A 17,624-nucleotide genomic window follows, 5' to 3' on the forward strand; every position below is an offset into this window, starting at 1 on the left:
GAGCTGCAACTCTGCCATGGCTGTGGAAATACCTGGGCCTGTGGTCACCTGACCCAGGCTCTGCTTGGGGATAGGTGGCTGCTGCCAGCCTGAGCGCTGAGTGGTCGCAGCACCTGAGTGAGTAGCTCTGGTTTGACTGCAAGTTTCTCAAAAACAGACCCCAGGTCTCCTGAGTCCTCATCTTGTGTCCTGTCCACTAAAAGACACGTACAGCGCAGTGCGCGGCAGAGTGCTGGACTCCTGTCGCTTTGGAGGGGGGCCTATAAAACGTGGTCGAGAAGCAGTGGTCGGGATTCACCACCTCAGCCATGTCACCCCTGGCCTAACTGGCCACAGGGAGAAAGAACGTCACCCAGAACACAGAAGGAATGGTGCCTCGCTCTCAGTAACCCAGCGCATGCCAATGGGTCAGTTGTGGGCCTCTCAGTAACTAACAGCCACTCACCATGGCTCTTGCTCTGCTCCTCTCCTCTCTTTCCTTCTTGAAAAACAAAGCCGTTGGAAGCCACTGATTGTTTTTATTCAGCTCCGCCTCTGCCCCTTCGATCTGTCTCCCTGTCCAGCCCCATCAAGAGACTATGTGTAGCTGTCGCTGCACCGCTTTCCCCCAGCTGGACAATGCTACACGGTGCCCACAGCGCACCAATGGTAGGCAGAGGAGGAGGAGAAGATGAGGATTCTTGGCTACCTCAGCTAATTTCCTCTCTTCTGTTGACAGAGGCAGGATGGCACCAGATGCTTGATCGCCCATCAGAGGAACCATGATTGCTCGGTGGCTCCAAACCAATATCTTGAGCTATTCTCTTTGGGCCAATTCTGATCTTATGTCTTCTACCAGCATAAACCAAAAGTGGCAACAAGAGATTTACTTTAGTGGAGAATGAGCATGAGATCAGAATCTCTCCCATGTATCATCTTCTAATAGGATCCAGTGTTAAAACAGGGGAATTGGGTGAAGCAGGGCTAAAATGTAAGGGCCCGATCCTGCAAACTGCTGAGCATTGGCAACTCACATCAAGGTCAATGAACGCGGTGGGAGATCAACATCTTCCAGGACTGGGCTACAAGTGAGACTATCCAGGGAGAAATTGTATGAATTTTACCTAAAACTCCCACAACCACAACAAAATCACAGAGATTTGCGGGGAAAAATGAACACATTTTTCCAACATTCTCAGCAGTTTCTTCTTGTCCCTGTATTCAAAACAAGAGAAAGAAAATGAGTCTTATTTGTGGCCATATTTACGCTACCTACCCAGAGGACAGGTTTTAAAAAAAAGAACAACAACAAAAAAGAACCCTGAAAAAACTATTTGTGTAACATTGTGACTTTTAGTCCTTACCTGGAGTCAAAACGAAGCTGAACCCAGGAGGAAAGAAAGGAAAGAGAGCACCCCATTTAACGAACATACTGTCACTAGTTTCATTATTTAATGCTGAAAGAATGTATTCCGTTTTCGTCTCATGTGAATGATAGATGCTATGCACTCAGCAGTACTATCAGAGGAAACAGAACGCACATAGACCACTAGTAATTATTAGTACCAGCCGACAGAGAGGCCTTCCCGCACTGCTCTTTGTCTAAGCACAGCGACAGGAGTCCAACATTATAATGCTATGCACACAACTCTGTGGTTGTGAGGGAAAGTTATTAATCAGGGACACATGCATCCGACTGGCTTCTTTGTTAAACTAGGGATGGGCACCGTGAGATCCTGGAACAGTACAGGGCATGACTACTTGCTTAACTTTAAACACATGCGTAGTTCTATCCCCATCCAGCGAAATTACACTGAAATCCATGGAAGTTAGGAGCCTAAATACGCTTGAGGATCTGGGCCTAAGAGCCTGATTCAAAGCTCATTGGAATCACTGGGAGATTTTCCACTGACTTCATGGCTTGGATCAGGCCTGTGGCCACCTGCTCAAAATTAAGCATATGCTTAAGTGCTTCTTCTGCATCCTTTGAAGCAAATGGCAAAGCTCTCACTTGCCTCTGTGGTGGGAGATCAGGTCCCATATAACTACCTTGACCTGGTTTTGTGGCAGTTCTTTTAAGGCCTGGTCCACACTACGCTGTTAAACCAATTTTAACAGTGTTAAATCGATTTAAGGCTGCACCCGTCCACACTACAATGCACTTTAAATCGATTTAAAGGGCTCTTTAAATCGATTTCTGTACTCCTCCCCAACGAGAGGAGTAACGCTAAAATCGATATTAACATATCGATTTAGGGTTCGTGTGGCCGCAAATCGAAGTTATTGGCCGGATAATTATAGTGATAGCTACCCACAGTGCAACGCTCCGGAAATCAATGCTAGCCTCGGACCATGGACGCACACCGCCGAATTAATGTGCCTAGTGTGGACACATAAAATCGACTTTATAATATCTGTTTTATAAAACCGATTTAAGTTAATTCAAAATTATGCTGTAGTGTAGACGTACCCTTAAAAGCAGTACGTACGCCGGTGTAAATCAGGAGATGAAGCTGCTCAGGCTGTGTGGCATCCCGGTAGATGAAGATCTGGGCCAAGGTGCACATTTGATTTACAAAGAGTAGGTAAAATCTGCTAACGTGAAACAACTTGCCCTTTCTTAACATGCACCCCCCAGCCCCCAAAACAATCTACACACAAATGGTTTTCAAGCACTTGACACTGAGGATGGACAGTTTGGCACAAAAGGGTGGACTGAACCCAGAGTCCTGAAGGCAGCTCAAGGCGAGGGACCAGTGAAGCCATCTCCTTCCTCATCTCCCTGACAGTGGTGTGGCTGATTCCTGAAAAACTCAGCTCTCTGGTCTATCTCCCACACCTTCCACACTTATCCTTTGGGGGCTAAGACTCTGTTAAAGAAACTGGGGAAACAAGAAAAGTCTGGGAGAGCATCAGTGACACATGCACACAGGAGCGTGTGTTCCTGTTTGGAGGTTGTTCAGTAGGACAGTTAATAAGGTATAGACTCACAGATTCCAAGACAGGAAGGGACCATTGTGATCATCTACTCTGATTTTCTGTATAATACAGGCCAGAGAACTTCTCCGAAATAATTCCTGTTTGAATTAGAGCATATTTTACACAGGAATCCCACCTCAACACCTTGAAATCAGGTGCAAAATTTCAGGTGTTGTGGCTATGAATTTGGGAGAATGGGACAAAATCAACTGCGAAAAATTGACAGCACTAGTGGTCAATTCAGTTCTCTGCTATCTCCAATTGCAGCATGTTCACACCAGTCTAGATCAGTGCTTCTCAAAGCCGGTCCGCAGCTTGTTCCGGGAAAGCCCCTAGTTGGCCAGGCCGGTTTATTTACCTGCCGTGTCCGCAGGTTTGGCCGATCACAGCTCCCACTGGCCACGGTTCGCCGCTCCAGGCCAACAGGGGCTGCAGGAAAGGCGGCCAGCACATCTCTTGGCCCGCACCACTTCACGAAGCCCCCATTGGCCTGGAATGGCAAACCGCAGTCAGTGGGAGCCACGATTGACCGAAGCTGTGGACGTGGCAGATAAACAAATCGACCTGGCCCATCAGGGGCTTTCTCTGAAAAAGCGGTGGCCCTACTTTGAGAACCACTGATCTAGACGATCATTTGATACAATGCTCTTTAAAACTTAACAAAATGAAGAGTATCAAATGAATCTTTAAAGTCTCAATTCATCCAACCGGTCTTGGAATGTTGGATGTACAAGACAAAGCAAAATCATATTACAAACTATTTGTGATGGGGGAGAGAGGAGAGGAGAAGGAAAGATGCACTAGACTTTCAGATCTTCACTAAACTTTCAGACTTTCAGATCCAGCTGAGCAAATGATTTGCAGGAGCCGAGAACAACCACAGGGTGTTCCATTTGAGGCATGCAAAATATCTATTGCAAATGACTATCATCAACGTTTGGGTGGGAGAGTTCCCTTTTTGTTACCAACTCAAAAATCACCCCATTTTCCTGGACAATCTTACTATAGAATGCAAAGCTTCAAGAAAACGAATTTGTAGACCCATTTTCCAGTGAGACTAGGGATGGTGCCCTAGCAAATAGACAACCGTCAGTGAGCAAGAGCAGCCTTTGTATATACATTTTTTTAAAGCACACACTTCTTTTGAGTTTTTCATGCAAAATTTTTCATCCCCTTGTCTAAGTGAAAACAAACCCTGTAACTAAAATAGAACTTGAAGGGCTATGAAATTGGTTGAACTGGGGAACACTGTCATGTGAGATTCTGCAATCAGTAAGTGTGTATTTTATAGAGCTCTAGTGTATGTGTGTGTGTCAACATGTACATAACACACACCTACTATTCTACATGTTCATTTTATTGAAAGTAAAGGATTCTGAAACCTTTTGTTAAACCCTGTGGAGGTGGGGATGGCAGTTCACACCCTCCACTAGTTGTATTATAGAAGCAGTCTAAAAACTGAACAGCTGACCCTAACCCAGTTCACCCTTCTCCTGAAATTCTGGACAGTGAGTTAAATTATGACTCTGCTGCAAACCATCCCCATTTTGAAAAGTTAAAACTGGACTGATGAGGTTATGCAAAATTCAGCCCCAACTGTGACTTCCCCCTTCTCATGTGCATCCACGACTGTCATTTAAGATGTACAGCACTTAACACAATGGGGTCCAAGCTGGTGTGACCTTTAAGTGTTACAACATATTAAATAATAATAATCCCCACTGACAACACAATGTGGGTTACTGGTGCACATGGAAAAGGGACAAATGTGCCCCTTAGATTTTGCAAGCTACTGATAGTTGCAGCTGTTCATCTAACCCAGATTTTTAAGCAACAAATTATCCAGGCAGACATGCAAATATAAGGACACAACCAATGCACCTAACAAATGGGACAGAAGACCTGGAGCTTGATCCATTATGGAACATCCTACAGAATTTAATAGTGTCACAAGGAGGACACTGTGATCCTAGGAGTGACATGGGTGCCTGGAGCAGAAATGATGGCGGTGAGACATCACCAGAAGAGGGCGCACTGGCTAGCAGAGCTGATCCCTGGGACATCCAACAGGGGGTGCCACGGTGGTGAGTCCCACCCCATCACAGGCCCTAAATCCGTAGAGCCTTTAAACTCCATTTTAAAGTCTATCCATAGCCAGAACAGCACTTACCTCTCTTAAACCTTTCCCATTCTATTGACTTCAAGAAGATTTTGGCACTTGCTTAAGCGCTTAAATCAGAGGAATAATGGGGTTCTACAGAACAAAAGCCAGAAGAATTCAATAAAGAATGAGATCCTTTGTATAGGCTTCTTTTAAACCTAGCCTACAGCAAGGGTATCATTTATGTTACAGGGGAAAACTTCAATTCAGAAAATCAAGTTCTTTGTGAAAATGTGGCACCAACTACTTTTACAGGTAACACCTAATCTACTATCTCTGATTCAGCATCAAAAAGGGCAGCTCCCACCTCTGATCGGCCCATGTCAACCTTCATTGGCTACGTGTTATATTTCAAACAAGCCCCTTCACACTTTCTTTTATGCTGCACTCATGCTTGGGAGGAGCTCCCCATAAACATCTGCAAAACTAACTCAATATCTTCTTAAAGCCCTCCTTTCCCGTGATGACTGAAAGGGTAACAAGAAAACACTCTACAAATACGTTAGAAGCAAAAGGAAGATTCTCACAATCATGACAGTGGGACCAAAGACTTCAAAAAAAACCCAACCAAATATCACGAGGTTCATGATAAAAACCACAAGAGTTGTCAACACGGAGTATCTTACTCCAGATATAATCTCACTGAAGTCAGTGGGGTTACCTATGGAATAAGATACTACCCAGCATGTGTAAGCGTATCAGCATCCGCTCCCTGGTTTTCTTCTAAGGACATCCTTAAAACATTACCTGACAGTCTACTTAAAGGAAAATCAAATCAGAAAAACAAACATTTTAAAAACAAATTAAAGAAACAAACAAATTCAAGCTGACTGGGTCTTTAAAAATGTCACAGGATGGTTAACAATAAATTTTACAGAAAGGGTAATTTCTATTAAATTCTACAGGACTTTTTCATAGAGGACATAGAAGACTTCCAAAGCTAACTGAAGAAGAAACATCACATATATAATAGTTTCCTGGCAGGAAAGAGAAATTCCTGTGCATAGAATGAAATCAATCAAGCAATCATTTCCTGGGATAGCAGAATAGCACCTGTGGCTGTGGGGGGATTTGGACACAACCACTCATTATTATTGCTGGGCTCTCAAAACCAGTCCGTTGGCGATAAAGTATAAATATATATTTAGTTCCTTATGTTGGAGGCTACACATACATGCGGACCATCACTGTGATGCTGTGTATATACAAACAGATGATCAGAGGCCACCAGTTAGCACCACAATTAACACGTACCCCTCAATAGCAACTCTACTGATAGGAAAGGGTTAACATAAGTAATATGTGGGGGAGAGTCACATGAAGCACCCACAAGCCAACCAATATGATAAATGGATTAAAGACCATCCTAACATTGTTCCCTGATCACTGTCCCAGAGTAAATGGGTCTGATTCTCAGCTCCAGTGAGTAACTCCATTGATTTCAGTGTAGTGACTCCAATTTTACATGCTGGCAAGAGATTCAAAGCAGATCCAGAATTTTCTGCACTTATCCCATTTGTTTGTTGACATAATCCTGATGGCACGTACTGGATCATTCCCCAAGGAGGAAAAGGCAGCTCCTTCTCCTCGGTTACCCATTCAGAACTGCCGCTGTGCCGACAAATGACCGCTTCCAGAACAGATTGCACAGCAAGGAAGTGTCCAATGTAAAGGTCACACACTGGAACTCGCTACGCCCAGCTGAGAATTGCACACAGGCCTCCTGAAAACTGCTGAGCATAGTTCTTACTAATGTGAATACTACATCGAAGTCAGTGGCCCAGTTTTCCTACCTGTGCTCATGCAGATACCTTACTCTGCATGTTTTCCTGATGAAATTGAGACAAGGTGTGGAGCAGGATAAAAGTCACCCAATGAGGCCCAGTGGGATGATACTACTGTGCTTTAGCAATGTCTGAAGGATGAGGTCTTTCAAGCATTGTCCATCACCCACTGACATTAACGGAATGACTCCCATTGACTTCAAGAGGCATCAGGCGAGGTCCTTAGTTCATAACAGCGTCCACAATCCATGTCCCCGGGACAGAACTGAGGCCTAGCAAGCAGCTCACACGCTAATCTCTTGGGGCCATGACTCCCAGTGACTCTTTCCCATAGCCTGGAGCACAAACAAGGCACCTTCTCTACCCCACTGAGGAAATACTTAGAAATCTGGAATGCAGTCCAGGAGAGATTCTCAATGGCTTTGATCAAGAAAGCTCAGATGTAACTGAACAGCTTACCCACTCCTCAGACAGAACAAAATGGAACCCAGCAATGGCTGCAAAGCAGACTTTCTCTTCCCAAATATGTCCCACCAGCTGGAAGAGGCCGCCTCTGTTCAACACCAGAGGGGGTCAGGAGAGTTCTGCGCTATGGAACTTTTAGCTATTCTGGTTCTTCAAAGAGCAGAACAGTCCTGAATACCACATAAAAGCATTCAGCAACGTCCTGCTAAGGGGCTACTTGTGGGAAAGTCCTATGGAATGTACTAAGGCAGAAATCAATAGGGTCTATAGAAACCACTTTTGAAAACATATAGATTTGAATGGACAGCGAGGTCCTTCCTGAAGGTTATGTTTAATCAGTCCTATAAGCACAGATAGAATTCTCCATTCAATTCTATAGGGCTTTTCCATGGAAATAGCTTAAGAACATAAATTCCACAGGGACAAATCATTGAAGCACCAGCAAATTCTAGAATCACTGGCATTCTCAGGTCATTACTTTACCAGCTGTGCAAAAGGCACAATTTCTAAGTGTTACCAAAAATTCCTCACATTCTCCCAACCCACTTCATCTCATTCAGATTGTCTTCAGCCAAGGCCAAAAGATCTTCACATACCTCCTCCAAGAAACCCTGTCACATGAGCCCACGTGCAAATCTATTCCAGAGTGGGGCTAGAGGTGTATGGAGAACACAGGATCCCAAGTTTCCCGCTGGGACTGCTCTGCCAATGCAGCTGAGGAATCTGGATTCCAACCAACTCCCAGCCACTTTCTGGGATATGTATCCCACGCTTTTGGCTGTGGTGGTTCACTGAGGCTTCCTCCGGTGGAACAGGTGGTCTACACGGAAACCATCAAAAATACACAAAACTACACTCAAAGACAGCATAACAAGACATACTGCAGGCACTTTTTTTCTCTCACACAATGCTAATCCCAGAAGGCAAGGTTGTGTCTAGAGAATATCTCCACTCGCCATACACAGATACATTCTTTTCAATGACTGATGTTCTTGGACTCTGTCTCAGCTGCATTCCGGTGCATCAATTCTTAGCTTCCTCCTGCTGTTCCCAGCTCAGGTGAGTATGTTTCCATTCAGAAAAAAGCCTTTCATCCCATCTGGAGTCCCCACACCTTGGTGGATCCAAACACATGCTGAAGTATATATTAGCACAAGCTGTTAGGCGCTCCAACATAAACAGGGGAGTAGTTAACACAGTTATAATTGGTGGAGAAAAAAGGCAAAAGATAACTAAGGATCAGACTCCATTAGTAAGAGCTATTTGTGGGCCCATCAAGCCAGTCTCCTTCCCCTTCCCCTTGCTATTAGCTTAGATCAAGCCTGGTACCTGATATTAAATAGATCTCTGTGTAATACTTTTTTCCTTAGAAGAGGGTTAATTCCCACCAGCACTTTTCTGGCATTGGGATACCAAAGACCATTTAATCAGAACCAGGTGTTTTGAGTGACGTCCAGAGCCAGTCAATTCCACACCTTTGGTTCCCAAAATATTTCATCCCATGGTTCGTTAGCTCACCAGTGGTCCCTGGCTCATGGCTCGAGAATCACTGAGTAAGACAGCTTCAGCATCCTCATCTGTTCACCCTGTAATTCTGTCCTGCAATGGACACTGCTGATGAGTGCTGAGCAGATTCCCTTGCTCTTTAAATTCTGTCCAGGAGTAAGGGCCAGGGGCCATAAAGGAGACTAGGGCTTTTCAGCTAAGGAATTAATCCCACCCCCCAAAAAGAAAAGAAATTGTCTTATAGACAAGAGGGCCTGATCCTCAGCTGGTGGAAGCCAATACACCTCTATTGAGGTGGAGGGATAGCTCAGTAATTTGAGCATTGGCCTGCGAGATCTAAAGTGGTGAGTTCAATCCCTGAGGGGTCCATTCAGAGATCTGGGGCAAAATCAGTTACTTGTCCTGCTAGTGAAGGCAGGGGGCTGGACTCAATGACCTTTCAGGGTCCCTTCCAGCTCTAGGAGATAGGTATCTCTCTCTCTCTCTATATATATATATATATACACAAGTTAATGGAATTATGCTTCTTCGCATCACCAGCTGAGGACATGGCTCAACAAATATTGACAACATGTGAATTCTCCTCAGAGGTGCGAGGTTCCTGGTACCAACAGGCTGGGTAAGACCAATGCTGTTACTCAAATAGGGACATTCTGACTCGCTGCTGGATGGATGGGCAGACTAAATAACCTGCCTGGTCTCACTTTCCAGCTCCGACACAATTCCAGTTACAGCTGCACACACAGACAAAAAATGAAGCCACTCAGCAGCAAGACAATGAACTGGCCTCACTAGTACAACTCCACCCACTGGCCCCCTCAACAGCCACTTCCAATAAGGCCCTAGAAAAATATGTCCGCATGTCTCCTTCTCTCTCAAGCCACCAGCTAGCATTACACACTATTCTTATAGGGCCCAACCTGGAAGTTCTGATGTGGGTGCAGCAGGATTGGGACACAAAGTACCAGATGGGCCAGTCCTGAAGAGCCCCTCTCCGCCACAGGGCTTCCTGAAAAGGGGGCAAGAGATAGAAGGTGATGGGCTTGAATGACAGCTAACATTTCCTTTTATAAAAGGCAGATCATTTATTGGTTCAGGTCTTCCTCTTGCAACCTCTTTGGTAACAGTCAGAATATTACTGTGCTGGTAGGATGCAGACCCAAGGGCCTGATTCTGATCTCACACACCAGTGCGATGCCCTTGACATCAATGGGGTTACTCCCCATTTGCCCTGGTGGGAGGTCAGAATCAGGTCTCAAAGGTGACCAAAAATTCAGCCCATGGAGATGCGCAATTCCTCCTTAGCAGCTGGCAGCTACCAGAATGCGGTGGTGCCCCTCGATCTGAACAAAAGACCACCTAGATGGAAATGCACACTGGGGTCTTTTCCACAGGTCTCCCTCCAGTGTGACGGGCAGCTGCGATCTGCTCCATTTAAGGCAATTTGATGCAACCCTTGGCTGTTCCCAACAACTTGCCCATATGGCTCTCAGCTGAGCCATATTGGCATGCGCCTGCAGTAGATGCTGGCGCTCTTCCAATGGCCATCATGACCTCCTCCAACATGAGAGAGAACCTTGCTTTCCCACCCTCCCCAGACATCAGACCATTCCAAAGAGAGTGCTGCCGTACTTGGAGTTAAAGATAAACATATATTGATTACACATGGTAATTAAAAAAAAGTAGTAATAATACATTTCCTAGAACATTACTTAAGATGCTTTTGGAAAGCATCCAAACTCCTCTGATCCCCTTCCCCGTATCTACACAGAATAAAGTGCTTCATTTATTTTGTTCACAACTAGTAGAGCCACCGATACACTCTTTACTTGGCATGTTTGGGCAACAGATACTGAATGCCATAAAATAATACACAGCCAAACATCAGGCATTAGAAACTAGTCTGAGGCAAGTGAAGTGCTTGTTTTCTTTTTCTGTCCGTTTGTTTCCTTCAAGTTCCATGCTACTGAGGTTGTTCTTTTATTAGGTTCTACCCACCCCTTCCCTTCATGGATGATGTGTCTCTAGGCAGGGCTGTGGTGGAAAGCTGCTTCCATCCATGTGGACCAAAGGTGTCTGTCTGCAGAGTTAAAAATCAAGGTTGTCCAGCAGCTGATGTCAATTTGCTATTGCACTGCGTCACAGCCATCTCAGTCCATCACCCCTCTGGCTGCGTTCTCGTTATGGCTGTTGGCCAGGGGGCCAGTCCTGCTTTATGAACAATACATGAGGCAAACTGGTCTGGGCTACCAGGTTCCTGGGAAATTGAAAACAAAGATAATCCCCACCATCGCCCCCTCCCTGCAGGTTCAACCCAAGAAAATGAGGCTGGGGGAGTGGGCAGGTGTGTGTGTGTGTGCGCAGACTTGTTTGCTGAACGTTCATTAATTGCTAGTGGAAATAAAGCCCCTCTTAGACTCATAGCGCATTGAAAGAAGGATGCGAGGGGTTAAGGTGCAAGAATTCAAATAATAAAAATATTGAAAACAACAGGCCGAATTTCTCCCCTGGTCGAACTCAAGAGGCTTTCTAGGAGTTCTACCAGAGACGAACATGGGCCAAAACACTTCTGGAACCATTTGCTTCAGCTCTTGGTATGGTCACAAAAATACCCAAATTGACACATTTAGACTCAGTAAGGGTGTAGACAAAAGGATTCAGAGATAGCACAGGAGTCCTGGAGGCATCTCTCCATCCTGGCCTTGGAGACCCAGGGATCTGGCTCCTCAAGTGTTCGTGTGCATGCCCTGCTCTGCTGTCTCCAGGCTGCTCTCTGGGCAACATTTTAAAATAAACCCAAATGGGCAAACAGGCATGGATGGATTCTTTATGCACCAGTGTCTGCCCGTAGCACCAAGTGGCTGGATTCTCCTCCCGCTTACACCTGTTTAACGCTGGCTTCAGTGGGGTCACGGCCAGGTCCTCTTGTGGCATGCTGTGGCAGCTTTAGTAAGACACGCAACAACTCACCTGCACATCTTAGGCAATCCAAAATAGTGTCCTCCATGAGCCGTGACCTTGCATGTGCAGCGCATGCGAGGGCACGCTGGACAGAGGATGCCATTTTGTTCTACAGAATGGGGTCCTCCGGGGGCATGCCCAGCCGGTTGTGTATGCAATGCACGTTTTGCGTACACAGATGGCATCCCACTGGATTTACCCCAGTCTGTGAGGAAGAACAGGCCTCTGAGACAGGCACACTGAGAAACTGCAGCAGGCTGGGGGAGAAGTGAGCGATTCCGATTGGATTCTAGGAAATCAATGCCTTTCCTTTTTGGACAGTGTGTGTTTGTGGGAGTAGATTCAGTGCTGGGGAAAGGAACCAGTTTCGCAGCCCTGAAGGCTGACATTTTCTGGCCATGCTCACCTGCCTCAACCCTGACGTGGAAGAGTAGGAGTGGCAGGGGAAATAAGTGCGCACAGCCCTTTCTTTCCGTGACCTCTGTTGAGACTGCTGCAAGGGCTAGGCAAGAGGGACAACGATGGAGGTGGCTTTTAATGACATGAACTCTGAGCCACTGGGATGAGACCATCAAATCCCTCATAGCATAGGCCTTCAGCCAGTCATCCTCAGAGGATAAGACCTTCCAGTCATGACCAACTTGGGTTGGGTTCACTCCAGTGACCTAAATGCCTGAGGGTCTCTAGCTCATTGCCAAGTTCTTGAGCCATCAGGTCTCCGTGCAGACACATGTGGTATCTAAAAGATGTTGGACAGTCCTAACAAAACCCAGGATGCTGAACCTGTGGCAGCAGCTGAGTAGGACACCCTGTCCCATGGGATATCTGCCCCTGATCTGAGGTGCTCACAGCCATACTGGCACCCATTCAGCAGCCGCCTCACTTTACATGAAGCAAAACCAGATTGTTTGCCAGCATAGAACCTGCAATACAAGACGTTAACTGACTTCAGTTAGCTGCGGCTGACACAGCTGACAGAAGGGGCCAATGGATGTGAAAAGTGATGTGCCTTTCAATGCCAGCTGGTGCACTAACGAGGAGGTGCCAGATGTGGGGGGCAGCGCTGGAGGTGCAGTTGGTGCGCCAAGCAGGAGTGAAGTGGATCAGTCATTTAAAGTCACAAGTCAGCAGTCTAGCCCTAGTCAGCAATGCACTTAAGCTCACGCTTAACTTTAAGCACACGGTTAAATCCCGTTGACTTCAATGAGGCTTAAACACATGGCCATTGAATAAAGATGGCTGCCTGCATGTGTTAAATGCTTTGATAAGTTGGGGCTATTAAGGCACGCCGTTGCAGCTTCTGCCTTAGCCAGCCGTGGCTCAGAATCTCCACGCATGTAGGTGTCTCGACCGAAGCTATAAAGCCAACAGAACAAATTGCTAATGAGAAAGGGCTTCTTCAGCTGACTACGTGTGTCTTCTCTCTCCTTCTTCTCTTTTTCATATCCCCATGGCAGTGCTCGCATTGCCAACTATGAATCTGGCCAATATATTTCAGTATAGCCTTTTCTCCTAGACCCTGCTCCACACACATTGGGACCTGGAGATACATGAGGGGCAATAAAATGACCACAGCCAGCACTGCCTTCTGCCACTCTGCAAGGTGTTGAGCAGCTCTTAGAGCAGTGCAAAACACCCCTCAACACACACCAATGGGAGTTGAAGGTGCCTCCTGGGAGGTGCTTAGAGTCTTGCAGGATGTAGCGTTGAGGGCTTATTTGGACTAGGGAAAGCCTCTAGACTAGGGTAATTACATCAGTGTGGTTACACTGTTGCAGCCTTGGAAAGTACAGGCACCATACTGCTGCAAAACGGGGCTTATCCTGGGGAAAGTCACACAAGTGCAAGCCCCATTTTAGGCTATGGGAGGTAACAAAAAAGCCATTCTACACAGGGCCTAAATGATCTGCCATTCCCTGACCATGGCACATGCCAGCCACATGACATCAGGGTTATAAGCTGTACTCCATGAGTGTGAAACGATCCTTAATAAGTGAAATGCAAGATGAGAGCTGTCCGTGTAAGAGACAGAAAAGCCCACCTATGTGATGCAGCTTCAGACAGAGCCAGCAGAGGCCGGGATGGGTACTGTTCTGCTGCACTTCAGTAACCTGAGCTATCCCCCCCTAGAGGCCAATGCAAAAAGGCTTCCCTAGTCTGAAATGGCACACTAAGTAACGTGGCACAACCCGCATCAATCAAGCAGTACCATGGAGCCAGGCGAGGGAGTTAAATTTGCCGGACCTGAAGCTCACATGGGCTTGCAACATTTTATAAGGTGCTTGTCCTTCTTGCCAGGCCCCATCACCAATAGGCAGCCTCTGGCTAGAGGGCCACTGAATTCTAGTAGCCAACTCCATACTAACGCCCTCAAATGCACTTCCTCTGTACAAAAGCTTACTGTGCCATAACTGAAGGCAAAACTGGACTCCTAAAGAAGAGTAAAGTACTGGGGCTGGGGGGCATGAGACATGAACGAAGGAAAAGGAGACGAATCACCGCCCTTCCTTGGTACTACGGGCAGGTTATCAGATCTGGTGTGCAGACTTCAGGCTAAGCAGACTCCCGAGCACACACCGGGGAGCTTACTTTCAATAACGGTAAGGCACTATTATGAAGAGTAACTTCCAGGGAAGTCCAGCTGAGGACTAGATCCTGCTGCGCCATTCAGGCTGGAGAGGAACGACTTTCCAGCCTGCTTTTAAGTCTAAAGACCAACGGAGAGATCACCACGGGAATGCTCCAGCTCCACCACCAGAGCCCACACACAGCTCCAGACCACTTCCTAGCAACGCGGGGCTCATTTCTAGCATCGGAGCTGGGATTATCATGGGTCTTAACCTCCTTGGGGGAAAAATCATATCCAGCTAGTGAATCCTTTCATTAAACCCAGCTGCCTGGGTTGGGGCTCTAGTCTAACAAATTGCAGAGGAAGTGGGGGATGGGGGGGTGGAATCCCGGTTGGAAAGGAAGACATAACAAGGGCTGCTAACAAGAGCAGGCTGTGATGGTGGGTTTTGAGATGTGGGCCCCTGTCCACTAATACACAGCCCCCTAACTCATAACTTAGTTGGGAATTGGTCCTACTTTGAGCAGGGGGTTGGACTTGATGACCTCCTGAGGTCCCTTCCAACCCTGATATTCTATGATTCTGTGTCGTGTGGGCCACTGAAGATACCAGATAGTGGTAACGTCTCATCCTCCCTAACCTGGCTTGGATTTCAGCCATGACCAGGAGATTCTTGTAACGAAGTGGCGAACTCATTAAAAGCTCTCTCCTACAGTACGGACGGGCTCAAGAAAAAATATGCTAGATTACATGTAACAGCCACTATCTCTAATCCGTGCAGCTGCCATGAAATATTACCATCTTTTGTTTTCGTAGCCTGTGCCACTTAGAAACCCCCCTCCACTATGGACAGAATAACAGCATCTCTGCCTTTCCTTGTGACTATTCCTGCGTCTGACTCACTGTGTGAAATAGCCTCCGAGCCAATCTCACAGGGATTCTAGCTCCTGTGCATTTTTGCATCTCTGTGTGCCCATGTCTTGTGCAGTTTTCCCAGAGAATGATGATTTGGGCTGAAACACCCATTATGGTGACTAGAGCAGGGTTACCAAACGGTTGGTCTAAGCTGCAATCAGAGGAGTGTGATGGCAGCACATGCAGACATACCAAAGGCTAGCTTTGACCGAGCTAGCTCAAATAACAACAGCAGTGATGCTACGGCACTACAGACTAGCTGTTCGAGTACGTAGCCAGGACCCTGGATGGGCTTGCATGGCCCATGCTGCTGCAGATTCAGTGCAATTATTCTTCAAGATAGCTAGATAAAAGCTAGCTCAGGTACGTCTACAGGTGCCGCAGTGGCACCTCTGACAGCAGCACAGACATACCCAAAGTGTGCAATGTGGCAACCTTTATCTTTACCACAGCCTGCAAAAACTACAGCTCCCAGCATGCTATGTTCCTTCCTTCGCCTAGGAAAAAGCCATTTGGAATGGCACTGCATGCTGGGACTTGTAGTCTTTTCAGGTGGTTTCAGTGGTGTACTAAAGAGGGACGCAACCCTGATAAAACATTTCACACAGGATGCTTCGCGGACAAGTTCCTGACTAATAGCCACATGCAAAGCTAAAAGTGCTGCCTCACGAGACAAAACACCTAAAAAAAACCCAGGGCCGCCCAGAGGATTCAGGGGGTCAGGGGCAAAGCAGGGGAGCTGCAGCACCTGTACTCTTAACGGTGGCGGTCCAGGTCTTTGGCGGCATTTCGGCGGCGGGGGCCCTCCAGTCGCTCCACGTCTTCAGCAGCACTGAAGGGCCCCCTGCTGCCAAAATGCCGCCGAAGACCCGGAGCAATTGAAGGGCCCCTGGCTGCCGAAATGCCACCGAAGACCCGGACCACCATCGGACCAGGGCTCGAGGGGCATTTCAGCGGCGGAGGGCCCTTCAGTCGCTTCACGTCTTTGGCAGTGCTGAAGGGCCCCCCGCTGCCGAAGACCTGGACTGCCGCTGGACCAGGGCTTGTGGGGCCCCTGTGGGGCCCGGGGCATATTGCCCCACTTGCTGCCGCCCCACTCCCCCGGCGGCCCTGAAAAAACCCTTACTGCTGCCGTGAGGAACTAGTGGAAATGGCTCTATGGGGCTGAGCATGAGCTGTGCACTGTTAGTCTAACGTAATCTCAGGGAACATGGAGGAACACGTGCAAGCGGGAAGACATTGTGGCAAGCGTTGCCCTGATACAACAGTGCACTAGGCAGCAGAGGTAAACCAGCTCAGCAACAATGCCTGGTGAGGCGGGAGGAGGACTCTGACCAGGGCTTGGGAAACACGAAAGCCATGGAAGGAGGAGGGAAGAGCGAGCCGTTTGTCTACACCCTGATTGAACGCCGGCACGCCAAGCTGCAGGGGAGCTTGCTGTGGCCCAGAGCACCTGTCCTTTCGACGGAAGGCTGACAGGCTCGTCATAAAACCAAGGGGGGTAAAAAATTGAAAGAGAGAGAATGAACGGCCTCCCTCCTTCTCCCCGCGTCACGCGGACGAGCAGCCCGCTGGGCACTCCCTGCGCGGCAGAGCAGTCCGTGCGCACGCCGGCCTAGTTGTTCGAATTGACCCGCCCGGCTGGGAACAGGGGAGGCGGTGGCGGTAGGTGCGGAGGAGGGGGCACGGGGTGGAGCAGCGGCAAAGTGAGTGAGTGAGGCGAAGGGGCACCCTGGGGAACAGAGAGGCCGCCACCATTGTTGGCGGGGTTGGTGGTGTCCGAAGCCAGGGGGTTGCTGACCCGGAAGCACTTCTCCTTGTGGGCCTTGAGCATGTTGGAGAAGCGGAAACGCTGGCCGCACACGTCGCAGGGGTAGGGCTTTTCTCCCGTGTGGGTCCGGCGGTGGCGCTTCATGTTGGGGCGGCTGGTGAAGCTCTTGCCGCAGATCTCGCAGATGTAGGGCTTCTCACCTGGGGGACGAAGGGACGGCTGGTTTAGGGACCGCTCCCACCTCTGCGTGGGGGTGCCCATCTCCCCAGCTTGGCCCTCCCCACCCAGAGCCTCCCCCACTTAGCTCAGGAGTGCTGGAGTTTCTCCCAAACCCATCGATGCCATTCCCAGCTGACCAACAGAGCCCAGACTGGGGAGCTCCCTCCCCGGCTCAGAGGTGAATTCCTCCCCTCCATAGGGTGGGGACTAGGAATCCCAAGCTTCATCTCCCACCTCAAGCCAGATTTGCACTGGGCCGGCTCACGATCACTCAGCCCTTTGACAGAGCAGCAGGGCTACACAGAAATCTCATCG

The 17,624-nt window shown here is 48.0% G+C and overlaps 2 protein-coding genes across 4 annotated transcripts in view; one reads left to right on the forward strand and one right to left on the reverse strand.

Annotated features, from left to right (window-relative positions):
* Positions 1 to 17,624, forward strand: part of KLHL40 (kelch like family member 40) — a 249,731-nt gene that overhangs the window by 21,282 nt on the left and 210,825 nt on the right. The window lies entirely within an intron of this gene.
* Positions 10,507 to 17,624, reverse strand: part of ZBTB47 (zinc finger and BTB domain containing 47) — a 96,309-nt gene continuing 89,191 nt past the window's right edge. For all 3 annotated transcript variants that reach the window (XM_050942558.1, XM_050942559.1, XM_050942560.1), the window contains one exon: positions 10,507 to 17,290. In XM_050942558.1, coding sequence (XP_050798515.1) covers positions 16,935 to 17,290 — 356 coding nt within the window. In that variant the 3' untranslated portion in view covers positions 10,507 to 16,934. The remainder of the gene's footprint in view (positions 17,291 to 17,624) is intronic.

This window comes from Gopherus flavomarginatus, chromosome 2 (assembly GCF_025201925.1).
Source record: "Gopherus flavomarginatus isolate rGopFla2 chromosome 2, rGopFla2.mat.asm, whole genome shotgun sequence".
In the NCBI taxonomy this organism is placed as follows: Eukaryota; Metazoa; Chordata; order Testudines; family Testudinidae; genus Gopherus; species Gopherus flavomarginatus.